Raw genomic sequence first — 18,162 nt, forward strand, 5'->3', positions numbered from 1 at the left:
TAACCCTAACTCGGAGCCTCGCTTTCCATGTCTTTAAAATGGGAATATTAGTAACTGCCCCAGAAGGTGGTTGTGAGGACTAAATGAAGTAGTGAACATTACATTCCCAGCACAGTAGAGGTGCACAATAAATGGTAGCTTTTATCATTGCTCTCATGCTTTTGTCTTTGAAACTAAAAAGCCTTTATCATCTCTGGGGTTCATGAGATCGATAAACATGCTACCCTGTTTATGACACATTTACTCCTCTTCTCTGTCTGGTATCCAGCGGTTCCCCTGCTTCTAGTGTCTGGGGATTGTCGAACGCGTCCTGGCTCACCTGGCCTCACCCCTCATGACTTGGGTCAGCTGTAAAGCAGAAGCCACACAGTTCAGAGAGCTTTTGCCAGCAGGGGATCATGGGGTTGCCAGGGAATTGATTTTCATATTTTCTGTATTTGTTAAGAATACAGACTCTTTTTAGTTATGATATGATAATGTACCTTTTATTTCTTAAAACTACAAACCCAGAGATGCAGGCCTTAGTTGTATATGTATTTATTTTCCCTCTAAAAAAAGGATTTTAAAAACCTGAGATCATGAAACATATATGTATTTTTATGAATTATATTTTTAAATGTAGGGTTCAGCATGTGATTAAGTGACTGTGCATAGTAATAGGAGAGTGAGTTATGTGATAAAGATTTTTGCTTCAAGGCAAAATTGTGCCTTTCTCGTGGGTGTAAATGTCTTGCTTCTATGTATCACCACACGTGCATGTATGTGTGTCCATGTGTCCATGTTTTGGTTGGTTTTGTGTTCTGGGGGTTGTGATGTTGGCATGACTACCAGTACTGGTGGTTTATCAGTATACATGTGGATTCCTGTGGCTTTTCCAGTTTGCCTCCTCTGATGGTGTGAGTTGTCATTTCAACCAGTTGAAACGCCACCTTTGAAAATTCTGGTGTCATTTTTATCCTATGGCAGGGTCTCATTTTTTTCTTTATTTGATCCGGACACCTCATGAAGACTTAAGTTTCTGTGTCTACATATATGTGATAGTTAATAATTAGGCCCGTAAAGATCTTTGCAAGAGGCTTTGCCAAAACATCCGGCCCTTACAGTGCTTGGCGTGTCCTGGAAGATAAGATTCCGTAGAGTCTGAACGTTGGGGTGTTAGGGAATCAGGTCAGATAAAGAAGTTGACCCCGAAATTGTGGTGGCTTTCATGTTACCTTTTTGTACATCTTCATATAAATACACTCTTTCTAATCAGCTTGTGCTGTTTGTCTTCAGTGTCAGTTAACTCCAGTCTAAGCGGAAGCTCCAGCAGTTGGAGTTTGGCCTCTCAGAAGAGTTTGTCAAATCAGTTACCTCCTTGGCCGTGCTTAGACTCACTTCAGACTCAGCGGAGAGGCCATTCTGGGTCCTCCAGGCCGGTGAGCAGCAGTCGTGTCGGGATCACAGGGAGGCCAGTGTCTTCCACCATGCTGTCACCATGCTTCTTTCTCTTTTCCCGTCACACCTGTGAAGAGGTGGCAGCTTTGGTTGTTGGTAGCCTAAAGTGAAGATATCACAAGGTTCTTCTCACCGGGGATGGGAAGCATGGAAGTAGGAGATGAGGGAGAATTTGAAACCCCACTGTGGAAATCTCTGTGAGGCAGAGACTGGCAGGAGAGCAGCCCGGAGAGTCCTCAGGAGGCTAACGAGCACTGCCGTTTACTGAGAGCCGCCCCGGAGGAAGGCCGAGGACGCGCCCGTGTGTCTTCATCTGGACCTGGCTCCGAGTCCTGGGAAGGATGTGAAGGCATTTTTAAATAGGCTCCCTCCCTGTAATCTCACATTTGAAGCCCCATAGTGAGTGGCATAAAGAGGCTTGATAATTAGTTTCTGGTTAGACCACACTGTGGATTGTGTATACTAAAGCAGACCTTAAAACAGGGCTCTTTTTTTTTTTTTAGTAAGTACTTGGTTTAGCAACTAGATCTTTAATTCAGTGTTAAAAATAGGGATTTTACACTTAGTATATATTAATTAGGCAAGTCCTAAGAGGATACCAGAAAGGCTGTTCTGTGTCTTCAGGAAACTAAGTGCCCCAAGAGTGGTGCATGGTTAGTCCTAGCCTCGTCTTGGGCACCGAATGCCTCTGTTCCGAGGCAGAGCCGAAGGGCTCAGACACAGATGGATGGAGTGTCTTTACTCAGGTTCAAGAAGTGACTTGACAGGATGGGCCTCTTGCAGAGTGTCTTACTGTGACACTGTCACGGACAAAGCTTTTCTCATGAATTTCACTTGAAGGGTGAGCTTGTGATTTCACTTGTGCTTGGTGTCACTCCTGGAGTAATTGGACATGAGCATGAAGCTCATGTCAAAGTTGAGATTAGTAAAATGGGTGTGAGCTACAAAAAAAAAGTTCGGAGACATGGAAAATGTGGCTGATCATCCCCTCACAGGCAGCAAGCTGCCCCATCTATTTCTGTGAAATTAGTTTAACCTACGATTAATCTTTTGAACCTTATCCCACATTTGCTTCTTCCATTTAACAGTTAGCATTTGCCCAGCCAGATTGGAGTCTCCCCCCTCTGAATGCTGCTCAGGTCCTTTGTTGATGACCTGCTTGTGGCACTGGGCATGTCTTGTGTCAGGTGGCGGTTCCCATGTTCACACTCGTTTCCTTCCGCTGCCTCCTTCGTCCCCTGTTACTCACTGAACTGTCAGCCATAGGCTCTGTGTCCGGCTCCCGTTGGTGTGCAGTGCATATAGTAGGTACTTAGTAAGCATTCCCTGAATTCAAGTTAACTGTCTTAAACCAAATAAAAATCAGTCAGTGTTGGACTAGGCATGTACTTTCAGGGAATCTAATGTCCAAAATAGGTCTGTCCAAATGGTTACCAAAATCTGAACCAAACCGAGGGAATGGCTGTGAATTGTGGAATCAGCTTTTGCCTGAAATTTCAGTGCACATACTTCACATGCATTCTGTAATCTTGTGTTGATGTTTACTGATGGAGGCACTGGCAGCAGCCCCAGCAGTGCATTTATTTTTAACTTTCTTAGTGAACTCTGGATTGGAAACTTACATTATGAAATCAGCAGCTGAAATTGAGCATTCAGATTGCCTAAAACTGAAACATTTAAATGTAAAGAGAGCATGAGCCTTACAGAAACTGCTGTGTCCTCGCAGACTATTCAGTCTAGTTAAATGTAGCTTACACCCATTCCATCTTTATCCCAACACGTTTTAAGTAGGAAAAAGTGTATATGGACTTGACATGTAGCATGAGACTGTGAGAGGACTACATTTTTAGAAAATGAGTTTCCAGAGTGCCTTTGGGTTGTTGTTTTTGTTTTTTTTTTCCTCTGTTACATTTGTATCTATTTGTTTGTCACAGCTACAAGAAACTAGTTCTGGTGGAAAGCACGGGCTGATTGCTTGCCGTTCCGGTTAAACACGCCGTATTTTGTTTAGTTACGTTGTGTGGCTTCAGTGTACATTACTCTCCCTTAGGCTTTGTCCGCATACCTCAGAGTAACCTAATATGTGTCTTTAAATTAAAAACATGATTTGAGTTTAAGGGTTTCATTTTTAGTTAGAAATGTGAAATGTAAGGAATTCAGTGAATACACAAACTATTTAAATACAGCTTTGGAAACATTTCACAACTAGCTAGAGTTACAGATAAAATTTAAATCATGTGGAGATGAGTGATAATTTGGGGTTCTGTTAGCCCATGACTTTATTTTTTTTTATAGAACTTCTGATTGTTACTCTCTTTTGATAACCAACCATTTTTACCGCTTTTAAATTTTCATGCTATAATCTGCATAAAACTTGTGTTTTCATTAGCAAAATAATTTTATTTACTCCTAGATTAGGAAGGAGTTAATCCTCACCTGCTTTAGGTCAGGAAATGTTAGGTTTGGGCTGGATTGGAATTATGTGTGAATGATCTGAATTCAGATTTTGGCTTTATTTACTTTGGATTTATTTTTCCAACTGATGAAAGAATCAGAAAACATTTGTATTCTTTAAGGCGAAAGAGGAAACTTTGCTCTGTGCGAGCAGTGAGCCTCCTGAGGGCTGGGCAGACAGTGCTGAAACTCCTTCCGGGTTCTTTGGATTCTAGAACATTGCTCTGAATGTGGGTTCGCAAAGATTTGTTCCCATTGAGATTTTTCACATTTTTTAATGGTTATACATTTTTTCACAAGAATATTTCTGATAACTCTGAAGAGTTGATCGTGTTTTGCTCCACATATATACTTCATTTTTGCTTTAGAAGTTTAAGATTAGGAAAAATTAAATATGGACTGGACTAAAGTTACAAATTAAAGATCTTAATTGAGCTTTTAGCTTGATTTTGTTTAGCTTTGATTTACGAAACATCACAAAGAAAAGAGGCAGGAAAACGTTTAGATTGTTTATAGTCAAAGATGAATGACGATTTAAAATAGTACCCAGATAATTCAGGGCAAAGTAAATCTTTATCCTGAAATACTAAGCTGAGGGCAAAACCATTTTTAGAGTCTCTGTTTTAAGCATATTAGTTTTTTTCTAATTTATAAAGTGATTCGTATTTATTAAGTTTTGAAAATAAAGAATCGTACACAGAATAAAAAACAAGTCAGTTGCAGTTTCACCGTTTAATTACTACCATTTGTTATATTTCCTGATTCATGTAGTTAATTTTGTTACAAATGTTTATATCATACATAGATACCTATTTATATTCATATTATGCTTTTTTTCCCACATTCTTTGAAAAGATGGTTTTTGATGGCTTATATGCATAGTAGCCCATTGCTTTGGAAGGCCTGTGAGGTCTATCTCAGTGAGTGTTGAGTGTAGTTAAGTCCCAAGTTTTTGCTGTTATAAATAAATCTACAGTGTTGTTACTGTCTCTCCTGATGAACTGAGATGCATTTCTGAAGGTGGTACTGTCAGGTTACAGGGTATATGGTATATATAGAGTATGAACAGCTTTAAGCCTTTTGAATTATATAGTGTCATTTTCCACCCTAGAAAGATTATGCCAAAGGGATTCTTTTAGCTTTTACTTAACGCATGTAGGCAAGTTCACTATTTTGTTTCATCTTTAAGTATGGAGATTCTTTAAGCCGTTTTCTTAATTTAGTCACTAGTTTAAAGACTATAGCTCAGGTTAAGAAGTGAATGGCATAAGTCATTTTTAGAATTGGGTAAGACCTTACGTATCACATACATGTTAGTAAACGCAGCAGGCTGTTTGTTCACTTGTTTGTTTTTTAATCAGTTTACATATTCTTCCCTGAACTTTTTTTTTTAAATAATTGTATTGTGTAGAAAACAAGAAGCAGATTAAGACTGAATATACTTTTTAGATCCGGGGAAGATAGAGAACTATTTTTTGTCCCAACACTTACAGTTTTTAAAACTGAATTCTATAGACCAGTGTTACTTTATAAATTTGCAGTAGTACTTTAATTGGTTTGAGCAGCCTGCCAGAGTCACTAGAAAGAATGAGAAACAAACCCGGGTAATTGTTGAAGTATGTGTGCTCTGTTCCTGGAGCCCCACTTTGGTGTAAGCATGTGTGTATTAAATTTAGTTTACTCTTTAATTAGAACCATGCTTCTTCTGCTGTTTTTAAAAAAATGATGGGAGAATTCTGAAGAATCGGTGTTCTAGACACACCCAGGTTTTTATTTAGTTTGAGCACAAGGTGCTCGATGATTTGGAGTTTCAGAATGAAGCTCTCAGTAGCCCATAACTAACAGGACCTTGGAATGTTCCATCTGGAAGGTATCTTAGGGGTAATCAGTGGTGCATTAGAGGTTCTCAGCCAGAGGAAATTTTAGCCCAAGTGGGTGGGCAGGGGAGAGATTGTTTGTTAAGCCCAGGTGTATTATAGAATAAAATGCAAAATTATAGGAAGTTTTAAGACAAGCCATTGGATGTCAGGGACAAGTGCTTACCACCTGTAGCCCTGGGCCAGCCCTTAAGTTCACTCACCCCTGCTTTTAGTAGCACATCTGTGGAGTAGGAAAAGCTCTGATAGAGCCCATCCTTTTCTTTTGCTGACAGAGAAGTAAGGCCCAGGGAGGTAAACGATCCTGCCCACCTTGCATAGGAAGCTACTTTGCATAATGGGAACTGTGACCAAGTCCCCTTACTCCTGGTTGAGCGCTGCCACTTGGCAGATGTATCTCATTTTGAGAGCCATATTCTGTGTTTCATATGAGAGTTTTCAGTGACACTCACTGGGTTAGAGCACACCTCAGCACTGGCTCACTGCTATTGAAAAAGTGGTATGTGAAAGACCAGCCTTGTCATCGTTTCAAAAGGCGGGGCACTCAGAAGCTCACTGGGTCCTGTGGAAGGCTGTTGACCACTCTCACACACCAGAGCCCAGCTTAAGTGCTGGGTCTGCAGGTCAGGAACGGGAGAGAGAGTTGCAGATATGTGATTATAGCCCAGGCTGCACGTCGGTAACAGAAGTGGTGTCTCTTCTGGTAGGGACTGTTGGCACCAAGGGGTAGTGTTTTTATCATTATTTATATACTTAATTACTCCCCTCTACCAGCCACGTGTGTCCTCTGACAACACCTAGCACAGACAGGGATGTAAATGGCGCCCACTCAGTACTTGCTGAATTAAACTTGTTCATAAAGTATGGGGGCGCGTGTGCGCACACACACACATCCATGCTGAACTGTCACATTGATACTCTGTGATGGGAGGGAAGTCGTGGAAAAACAGAGCTAAGCTAGCCAAGTTCTTCTGTTGACATAGAACTCACCTACTAAAGGACAGTTTGCTGTACGTAATGTTTTATTTAAATGCTTCTGGTGTTGCTTCATTGATTTAACCCATGTACCAGGTCATTATTCAGAAGATGAAATGTTATTACAGAAGAGATTTTCTGAGAAAAGCTGATCAATCATGCAGTACTCTACAGAACTTAGAGTCCTATTAATAATAAGAAAATAGAATTTTTTCTTACTTGGTATCATAGAATTCACTTGAAACTGGGACATTATGGAGAGTTTGGGGAAGGAATGTGGTCTGGTTGCTACAGTTGCATAACAAGAATAATCTTGAGGTTTTACAATAAGGCCTAGAAACTCATCATTTTTTATATTTACGTGTGATACTTGCTTACACACGACGAACTTACTGAAAGTGGGGTGTGTGCATGAGTTGAAGCTGACGAGAAGTGACGGTGGTACACAGTGTGACTGACGCCCGCATTGTAATGTCTTGAGCGCTGTGTGACGCTGACAACAATGGTGAAGAAGGGAAGAGCCCTTGTAAAAGGCTGCTTTATCTTTTCACTCATCATTTAGTTTTTACAAAAAGGGGTCCACATAACTTTCTACTCTTTTGAGAAATGTTATTTAAAAATTGTTTTGCAAATTTAAGGTGATAGGTACAACTCTATGAAAGAAGAGGGGAGGAAGAGGGAATTAATGTATATTAAGCTCTGAGCCCCACCAGCTAAGCATGGAGCATTCTCTGCCTTATTTAGTCCTTACAGCAGTCCTGAGGCATAGCTTTCATCTTGGAAATACACCAGAACTGGGGCTGAGAGTTTACAGAATGGCCCTTGCTCTCGACCACACCTGCAGTCCGCCTCTGCCGCCTGTGATTCTTTGAGACGTACCTGCCTTCCATGCTAGACTGGGGGCTCTGGAGGCTGGTCCACGTTGGCCTCTGCTCACTGCTAGGGGCCCCTCCCAGGCTGTCTCCTCCTCCGCCAGCTCAGGAGTGCGTTGGTCTCCTGCACACACCACCTTGGAAGAACCAGTAATGCCAGTGGGTCCATAGTGAAGACGCTGACGTAGGCCGTGAGCTCCTGATTTGACCCTGCCCCCTCACCCCCTCCCCAGATAAACATACTGGTATACTGTGCTTGCTCGGACGGAAGCCTGCACTGCCTCACAGAAATCATGAGTACTATAGGTTGCAACCTCACCCCCTGCCCCACCCAGTTTTCATTATGAAAAATTTCAGAAGCAGCCAGAAAATCCTGAAAGAGTAGAGCAGTGAACACGTCCACCTAGATTCGACAGTTGTCAGCACTTTGCTGTATTTGCTTTTTTCCTTCCTCTTTTCCCTTATCTGCCTCCCCTCCTTCTCTACCCATATACTTATTTTACATATATATATATATATATTTTATATATATATATTTTATATATATTTATATATATATATATATATATGTATATAGTTTTGGCTGAAACTAAAAATTCGGGGTGAATTTTTATACGTGGGACTTAGGGTGACATAATCTGAGGACCCAAATTCTAATTGCTTTTTTATGCTTCCTTATGAAAGTAAATTGCAAACATTATATTTTGTCTTTTCAGTCCAGATAGTCCCCTACCCATCTCCCTTGCTCTTTTTTTTTTCTTTTTTTTTTTTCTTTTTTAATATTTCCCCTCTTGTACCATAACTCTTCATTTGATTCCCTGGCTACATTTAAACTATGAGGAGTAATCATTTGTGGAAATTGAAGTCTGGATGTGTGGGGTTTACCCTCGAATACTTGATAATTTTAGATTATCTTGCTGCTGCCTCCCTTTCACATCCCCCCTCAGTTGAGAACACCTCCGTTAATAACCAGGGCCACTCCGCTTGCCAGTGCCTGGAACATGCAGAAGACGACTAAGCCTCCTCATGGTTTCTTAATTGGGCCCCACCACGTCCACAGTGGGAATGCGGTAATGGCATTAGGAGAACCCTCACATATTAAAGGCTCACTATTGATATGATGTGAATAGAATTTGGTATTTAATGTGAAATCTGAATAGTGTAATTTGAGGCAGAGCACTGCGCCTATTAAACTGTGGAGCCAGGAAGTAACTCGGTCTGTGGAAGGAGGGTTTGCAGCAGGGGAATACGGCTGCTTTTGCTAAAATGATTTCGATGTTCCAAATACCTGAATTAAACACATATGAGATTGTAATTTTTCTTCATGTATGTCTGTGATGTCGTTACACAACAGTCAGTTTTAATCAAAACATAAATATTTAAGTCACGATTTCTCATTTTCAATTTTCCCCATCTAGAAGGAGCTGGCAAACAACCCTGACTGTCCTCAGATGTGTGCCTATAAGCTGGTGACCATCAAATTCAAGTGGTGGGGATTGCAAAGCAAAGTAGAAAACTTCATTCAGAAGGTAAAATCTGTTCAAAATGCAGGGCCTTAAATTTAGGTTAAGATTTGAGGTAGCTATTAATGGAATATTTTTTCCTGTCACTTTTTTCTTCTCATTTTAGAAGGTGAAATTACCGTCCCAGTATAATTCCTCTCTGCCCTTTTTTTTCCTCCAACAAACAGCAAAGACAGATGCCAGCAGAGGTTTTAAGGGGTTTTCTTTGGGGAAGAGCATAGCAGTTTTTTGTACACAGTGCTTTCCTGGTGGTTTGCTCAGCTCTTCTGTAGAGAGCCCTTTTCAGATGCAGCGTGTCCCCAAGGGGACCTGAGGTCCCAGCTTTGGCTGGAAGGAGAGGCCAGGCCTTGACTGTTGAGGGCTCCTCTGTCCCAGCTCGGCTGGAGACCCCCTCACCCCCTCCACTCTGGTCTCTCCTGGCACACACATTGTGTATTTTGTACTTTCTGGTGGGATGTCTTCTTTAGAGGTCCTCACTGAGAACAGTTTCCTAGGGTGACATAATCTGAGGATCCAGATTCTAATTACCTTTTTATGTCTTTATTCAAGTGAGAGTAACACGAGCATTTTGATTTAGAAAGAAGGAGAGAATTGTGGTCTCACAGATACACATCCGTGGTTGTAAACAAGTGGGGAGTGTGGAAAGTGTCCTGGTTATTTAACTTTCCTCTAGGGCGAATATTCACTCCATTATCCTTATAAAGGACCCCCTGTTGATATATCTCTGAACCTCCCACAACTAGTTGTATCTGAGTTTCACTTTAACTTTTCTACTTTTAAACTGTAACTGCTCTTTTTTTTTTAAAGGATCTTAAAGTGCTGGAAACGTTCATTACTCTTGGGCCTGCTTGCAGTTGGCCACAGTAGGCACTCTGTAAATATTGGCTTCCTTTCTTCCTCTTGGATCACAATAATAGATTAACAATCCAGTTCTGATAAATAGAAGTCATACATGTAATTGATGAAGTCCCTTATGTTCGTGGAAAAAAATTTTTAAGTTGAAGACTGTCCAAAAAGTAAAGTACTCACTGTCCGTTGGACTTCTCTGTCTTCTTGGGAAAGTGCCGTAAAACTTAAATAACCCAGCAGCTAAAGCCACTAATTAAATACATGGCTGTGTGTTTGTGTGTGTGTGTGTGTGTGATGTATACACACACACACATAAATACGCGCCTAGTAAACATTAGAGCATAAAAATGAATGGAGAGTATGTAATAATCCTTAATTTAGTAAAACATCTTATTCCAAAGAACCCAGGACTCTTCTTTCAGTACATGTTGTATTCTACCTCACGATATTTCTTTGACTGGCAGAGAAGTTAAGGGTGGCAGTGTGTGGTTTTATAGCAGAAGAAATCGGGGTGACCTTTGGTCACTGACACTTAGAGAAAGGTGAAAGTCTGTCAGGTCCAGCAGCAGCTCATGCTGGATCAGAACATGGCCATCACGGTGTTTTCAGTTTCTGATAAATCATGCTGCCTTTGTGAGGAAGGAGGATTGTTTCACATTTCACAGGGAGATTTTTCTTTTATTTTAGAAAACGTTAATAGGATGGAATTAAGATTTTCACTAATTGTAATAGTGGTGTTTTCAAAACAAGTCTATGTAGATTTCATGGGTGAATATAAGGTTAATATGCCATTAATGTTAGAGTTTTGCCATCTTATACTACTTTTCTTCTTTGTTTTAAAAGCAAGAAAAAAGGATATTTACAAACTTTCATCGCCAACTTTTTTGTTGGATTGACAAGTGGATTGATCTGACGATGGAAGACATTAGGAGAATGGAAGATGAAACTCAGAAAGAACTAGAAACAGTAAGACTTCCCGTTCTGTGGAAATTCTCTAATTTCCCCCTTTCTAAAACTGAATATGTGCTTAATAAGTATAGACTTACGATGGGGAGGAGTGTTACTGAAAGCCTTTTCTTCATCTCTGTATCCTCCTCAAAACCCAGTTTCTTAGGCACTAACATCCTTTTATTCCGACTTCTCTTCTGTTGAGCATCTTTCCTGAAAGTAGACTAGAGCTTTCTTCATCTTGAATTTGTCACCTGTAAAATGTCCAGTGGTTTTGTATTCTTTTCCATGCGTTAGTTCTCTGTGGTGGTACCTGGTTCACGGTCATTTTGGGCATTGACTTCATCAGGCCAAGTTGCCTTTCTCATTCTGTTACATTAATGTTAGTGCAGTAAGTCCTAGTTGCCTCTCCTGTAGACAAGATGAAGCTAGTGATATTGTCACTGATTCCAGAAATTCCTCCTCCCCTCCAATAGCTAGCAGTGACTCCGTATTTCTTCACAAGCTTTAGGCAGAAATTCAAGTGATCCCTGGATTGGAGGCCTGCATGCCGTTTCTCAGTTAAGCCCACCCCCCTCCACTGGTGAGCTAGCCCTGCCACTTGCAAGCGCCCCCTTTCTCCCAGGGTGGGTTCTTCCCCAACCTCCTCTTGCATGTGTCTGGTTTTGCTTTTGCTCTGGGCTCCACTTCTTTTCAATTGAAAGTAAGGCCCCACGGGGGAAATGAACCCATGGAATGTCCAGGACAGGCTCGTGGTTTCCATGCAGTCATCCAGAGTCCTGCCAGCAGTCCCAGTTCGGGAAGCCCCACAGGTGGGTGTGTTTGACGAACGCCTGTGCATGAGGCGGGAGCTCCATTTAATCACAGGAGAATGGCAGCAAATCAGGTTCTTTGGCACAGAAGGAAATCTATTTGTCTGGCAGATGGCATTGTAAAGAATCTGCGTTTAAAATTGCTTACTTTTGGTGATTACAACAGATCTGTTTCTAATTAGCTTTATACAAACCTTCTGAGAAGACCAGGACATATTTTCTTTATAAGGCAATAAAATGTTTTAACTTTATCTTATACATAAAGTAAACTTTAGGCATCCTCCAACTTACGAATGGATTTTGTTCCAAGAGTTTTTAAGTTCATTTTTTGAAATTTGGAACATCTTTTCCCATAGTGACAACATTATAAATTGGAGTTTGGTTTGCAGGCCAGCCAGTGGAAGCCTCTCTGACCTCAATTGCTCATCCTAGTAGCACGGCTCTGATTTCTGCATCTTGGGAGTGGGTGATAGAATGGCAAGCACCGGAGACCCTCCTTTACACCCTCACTTTCAGGCTGGCCCCAGGCAAAATACTTAAGCAGGCAAGAGTAAGACATGGGCACTTCTTCCCCGTGCCTCTTTCCCACTTTTGTCTTCCCTTTCTCAAGAGTCCGATGCCCTTCTCCAGGAAGCACCCTCACCACCGCCCGATTTAGCTCCTTTCCTGCGTGGCCTCGTTCTGCTCTGTCCAGATGCTCCAGGCTGCAGAGACAGCTGCCAGCTCTGCCTCCAGCCCCTCCGAGCAGCCAGTGTCAGCTGAACATTAAAAAGGAAGCAGCAGATCACACACTCACGCTAAGTTTATGGTATGGCCTTGGCATCTCCTAAAAGGATTTGCCAACACCAGGATAAAACAGAGAATGCGCTTACCTTGTATTGGTTTGAACTCTCAGGAGGGAGGCTTTCTCTTTGTTTTGATTTCTACGCTGAAGGACCATCCATAGCATGAGGGAGAGTGGTCACAGTTGACAGATGATGAGTGCAGCCCTCCCTGGTTTGGGCTCTAACCCTACCTGTCTCTGGACCCTTGGACAGAACGTGTCTGAGGCCTCCTCTTCCCCCAGGGGAGTGCTTGCTTCCCTCACAAGTTCTCAGTCTCAAAGCACCTGAACACTGTCAGCAGGAGAGCCTTGATGAGGAGATGGTGACTCTGGCTCCCACCTAGGGTAGTGGGCCTGCAGGCTTAGCTGCTTCTCCCTGCAAGTCTGTTACTTGTGAGTTGGGAACTGCACTTGAAAAGAAGGTGTAAGATAGACAAGTAATTGCACAGAAGCCCAGCTTATTAGAAAGCGTAACTATTGTACCCTCATGGTTTAAACTGATGAATTCCCTCATGAAGTTAGCAGAAATCTGTCATGGTTCAGGGTTGGGAGCACATGGCGTTTCTTTGTTAAATATTTCAAAAATACTTTGGGACAAATTTTAGGGCTAAGTTACTTTGCTCTAGGTCATTGGGGAATACTTTGTTCCACATCACGTTGCTGCTGCTCTGAGTCCAAACAGTCGGTTTGTGAGCATCTTCAGAATCCGGGCAGCATGGTGCCTGCAGGCCAGAATGCCTCCCCAGAAAGCACCTGCCTCCTGAAGAGGCTTAACATTCCGAAGTCCTCTTCACCACGGAGAGATTTCCCTTTTTTTCTGGAGGTCCTGTTTTCCTGACACCTGATGATAGAATTTGATGCACTGTAATTCTCTTTTTAATTTGCACATATTTTAAGAATTGAATCTCTTTCAAATGGGTTTTGGCCCTGGAGAGGACAGCATCTCATCTCAAGGGGTTAGGCACGAGAGGAATGCCTGTAATCCTGCAGAGAAGTACCTGGGGTTAGGCCCCGCCACTGAAGGGATACTCAGGGCAAACACTATGCCTGTCTTTTCTCAACTGGCACTCCTGTGGGGGGTAGGGAAGAAGGGTTGAGCTTCAGAAACGTGTTTACCGCATTTGTTCCTTTTCTGTCCATTCTTTTCTTGGTTTTCTCATGGAGTTTTCTTAGTTATCTATAGGCTGTTATGAGTGCCTGTCCTGGTGCATCCTGTGTCCACGCACTGCCCCTGCGCTCGCTTGTTCTTCCTTTTGTCCTCCCCCTTTTTAACAAACTTCCCATAAAGAAGTCCTCTGAGGGGCGCTGGTCTCTGAAACCACCGGGGTGGCCACACCTTAAGGCTTCCTGTCTGGTTCAGGGACTACGAAAAGAGAACCGGACCCCTGGGGCATTTCGCACATCGTGGTGAGCAGTTCACTTTCCCTTGGCTGTCCTCGATAATTTCACTCACCAGTCTGCAGGCTTTTGTTTCCTAGATTCAAGAATAGATACACTTTTGTGTGTGTGTGTGTATGTGTACTGTGTAAGAAAAGCCTTTCGCAAGATTTTCTTGAGATCAGGATAACCAGAAAGGCCTCAGACCTTCATTTCTGATGTGGATATGGTTGTAAACAGGCAGCGGTCACTTCACAATCTCTTCTGGATCTTTTTTCTCCCCTTGCTTACTAACCCAATTTAGAGTCTGTGATTTCAGCAGCTCATGATTTTATTTTACGTTTAGATGCGTAAGAAGGGTTCCGTCCGAGGCACGTCGGCTGCTGATGTCTAGATGAGTCCCCTGTAGGGTCAGAGACAATATCAAACTGTGTAAGTGAAGACCTGGGTAAAAAGAATGTTTAAAAACCAATACCTTTTTGGTAATGGGTAGTTAACTTGCTGAGTGGAGGCTAAGTGTTAAATGTGGCTTAATTTTTAGAATTTAAGAGATGTATGTTTCAGACGTTGACTGTGAGCAAACACTTGAGTTATTATTCTGTAAGAATTTTATCCATGGAACAGGTTGAATTTAGGAATTCCCAAGTTAGTTCTTAGTGTTATGGGTTGGGAGCCAGCTGCCAAGTGTACTTAACTCATCAGGCAGCTCTGTCCTGGAAACCAGCTGATTTTTCATCAATAGCCAGTTAATTGACCTATTATCTCAGTGGCCCATTTGTGGTTAGTAAGGAAATATGTAAAAGCATTTTAAATCAAAGATCCATCATTCCATGCCGTAAGGGCCAATCTCAGTTCATTTTAGTTTAATTTTTTCCCTGAACACCAGAAAGTCTTCCTTCACGTTGACTCTTCAGTTATCTTTAATATGTGTGAATACACTTTGGTTTTCATTTACAATGTAAAACATTTCTATGGTCTGTTACCTTCACACAAATTTTTATGCCCAAATAAAAGGTTTTCCTAGAGGGGGAAAAAGAAGGCTCAGAATCTACCCCACATTTTGAAACCAGGATGAGTAAACAGAAATCCGCAGTACGCTGTCATCATTTGTTAATACTGAACTACGATACTTACTGAGGAAAATGACAAGACAGAGCACGCTTCTCACCCCACTCTGGTTCTTTGCTGCCCCCTTACATGTGCTACTTGCTCTTTAATTATGGAACAAGGGAGGAAAGAAATTTCAGAGTTGGAGAGAAGTAGTACCAAGTAAGAATGAATGAACTCTGCCAGGACTCCTCCAAAGCCCCCTTTTTAAAATTCAGTGTTCATTTAAAAATTTTTAAAAAATTTGTAACTACTTTTGTTAAGTTCTTATAAGTTTCTGGGATCTTTTTCCACTTCTAAGTTATTTTCCCTCTGACAGAATAAAGTATTATGCCCTAAGTAAGACCAAAATCTTCAAGAGATAAAATGTTAAAAATGCAGTAGTTGGGGTGCATTGTCTGCCAGAAGTTTTGCTGCATTGAGGATTTTTTTTTTCTGGAGAATGTTTGCGACAAGCTGCGATCTCACACTTTCTGTGTCTCTCTGTGTTTTAACATATTGCCCTGTCTCTCACTTTTCTTACAGTTACGTAATCAAGGTCAAGTGAGGGGAACAAGTGCAGCCAGTGATGAGTGAAGAAGAATCTGACCATGTCTCGCAGTGTGGACATTTCCCACACGTGTGCCTGTGGTTATGTGCTCACAGGCACGGGTCCCCACGTGTGTATATATGTCTGTGTGTGTGTGTCTGTGGCTGTATATAAAACGCATGTAGAGCTGCAGATCGCAGGACACACACTTGTGTATATATGTACATACAGACATACTGAAGGGATTAGTACAATTTCTCCAAAGTACTGTACCTATCTTCAGCAAGAATGCAAAAGAAAATATTTTCAATATATATACCTGGAACAGATTTTAATAATTATCAGAGTAATACCATTAATGGATGAATTGACTGCAATGTAATACTAGCTGGTATGTTTCATCAATGGCAAGTTGTGGACCAAGATATATATAGCCTTTTATTACTTTTTTGTTCTTTTAAATTAGTCTCTTAAAAATTTTAATTTTAGTCTCATAATCCACCAAACTCCCACAGAAAAATTTATTAAAAATCTTTTGGTATTCCAAGAAATCTGGATTGTAACTCTGAATGTATTTATAATCATTTATTTCTGGATTTTCATTATCATATAGCCAAATTGGACAATGTCTATTAGTAAGGAGAAGAGTTACAGGCCAGTTTTTACTTGTTTGCCCCGAGGAAAAAATGCTTTTAAAAAAAAATTCCGTTTTTTATTGGATTTTTGTATTTTAAATTTCAAGTATTTTTCTACATCAAACCTGGCAAAAAATGGAAATGATGGTCTGTGATTTATAACAAACACTGTACAATTTTCAGGCTTCTGTTAGGCAAACAAAGAAATTGATGAAGAAATTAATAGCATGGTAGGCTGTTTAGAAAAATTGAAAGTACAGCATTCCCATGGAGTCTTGTTTCTGAAATGACTGTTTTCTGAAACTACAGCTTGGAAACTATGCAAATGATCTCTATTCCTCTACAGCTAACACAGCAGAATATAGACAGTGATGACGTTTTGTTCTTTTCATGTTGAAATGTACTTTAAGGGGGAGACGCTGCCTTTGAGATAGAAGCCTTTCAGAGGCTGCACAGGGCTCGTCTGCACACGGTTAGGAGGCCCTGCCAGGGGCCAGCACACCTCCACCCGGAGGAGTGTGCTTTCAAGTGGGACGTCATTGGAACACATCTTGAATAAGCGTCGTGAAAATGCTGGTTAGATGCCGCTGCCTCATTTCTTTCTTTAACTTTTTTTTTTTTTAAAGAAAGGAACAATAGCTAGGTAAGATTTTTATCAGCTTTCTCTGTCCAAATCCAGTTTTTCTCCTGTCAGTCCTGGAAGCTTGAATAGAATGACATTGTTGAAGCCTTCAGGTCACAAACTGTCTCCTTTCACCTCCCGCCCCTCCTACAGCACGCCAGCCCCTGTGGTCACATCACATTAGTAATCTGATTTGCTGACAGTCCTGCCCTCCCTGCCCCTTGTTTGCCCACGTGTCCTGTGTCCCCCTGAAGCGATGGCGGTGACTTAGACAAAGCTGTTGAGGATCACCGCCGCACTGCCATCCCGTTTCTTCCGCTGCAGACCCCGCATTGCTCACATACGTCCTCCAGTTGCTCAGGATCAAGGCTGATGTTTACTCTCGGGACACTGTTGTAAGATAGGTGTGGTGAAAGCACGGTCACTGTCTGCAAAGTAGTCGACGTGAGGAAGATTATTGCTAATTTTGTGACATAAAGAGTCTGGCCCTCTCCGCTTAATGGACCTAACTCGCTGGCGTCTGTAGCATCGTTGGGAGCCTGTGCACACATGGAATTGAGAGCCTGGCGCATGCGTTTTAATGTTTTTCTAACAACTGTGGAGATTTGAGGGAATGTGTGGTGAATGTAAAATATCTAGTTTACTTGGCAGTCTCTTGTGTAAATTACAGTAAAACAAAGTAAATGAAATTTAAACAAAAAATAAATTTGATCACAAAATGCCACTTGTGTGCTTAAGTGGTTGTTTCCCTGATGCCACGTCTGGTTCAGAACAGCGGCCCACTTCTCTGCTGTTTTTTCGGGAATTCTCTAATTTGCAGCACTACCACTTTGGGGAAAATTTTTTTAATGTTTTTTTATTTGTGATTGCAGGCTCCTGTGCTTGAGGTGTTCCTGTGCCACATTAAGTCGTTACATTTGATTTCTTAAGTAATTTTGTCTTTAAAATAAGCTGAGCAGTAAAGAAGGATTGTATATTCGTCCCAGAGGATTTTTAAAAATTATTTTTAAAGGGGAAAAATACGGAAAACCTATAGTATTTTTAAAAGCACTCAGTAAAGGATTTTGCCATTAGATTCTGATGATTTCAAGATTGTGGCTTTTTGGTTTGGGGCCATGTTTTACCTCTCTCCTTTTAGGAATTTGTCACTTCCAGTCTTCTGGTTTTGGGCGTGTAACTATTTTCTCGTGCTGCCAACTTAAATTCTAGAGTGGCTCAACCTTCAGAGAGGTTGCCAACTCTCTGAATAGGTTTAATATAATGTTTTACTTCCGGGGTCTTCTTTATTTTCTGAAGTGATTTTCTTAGTGTTCTATTTATTC

At 41.4% G+C, this 18,162-nt stretch overlaps 1 protein-coding gene across 2 annotated transcripts in view; it reads left to right on the forward strand.

Annotated features, from left to right (window-relative positions):
* The window catches only part of PITPNB (phosphatidylinositol transfer protein beta), a 56,768-nt gene extending 39,204 nt beyond the window's left edge, over positions 1-17,564 (forward strand). The window contains exons 9-12 of one of the 2 annotated variants that reach the window (XM_032471883.1): positions 9,034-9,144; positions 10,831-10,953; positions 14,294-14,379; positions 15,580-17,564. In XM_032471883.1, the coding sequence (XP_032327774.1) occupies positions 9,034-9,144; positions 10,831-10,953; positions 14,294-14,341 (282 nt within the window). In that variant the 3' untranslated portion in view covers positions 14,342-14,379; positions 15,580-17,564. The remainder of the gene's footprint in view (positions 1-9,033; positions 9,145-10,830; positions 10,954-14,293; positions 14,380-15,579) is intronic. The other variant, XM_032471882.1, reaches the window with a different exon arrangement.
* The last annotated feature ends 598 nt before the right edge of the window (positions 17,565-18,162 follow it).

The sequence above is a fragment of the Camelus ferus genome, chromosome 32, assembly GCF_009834535.1.
Source record: "Camelus ferus isolate YT-003-E chromosome 32, BCGSAC_Cfer_1.0, whole genome shotgun sequence".
NCBI classification, from domain to species: Eukaryota; Metazoa; Chordata; class Mammalia; order Artiodactyla; family Camelidae; genus Camelus; species Camelus ferus.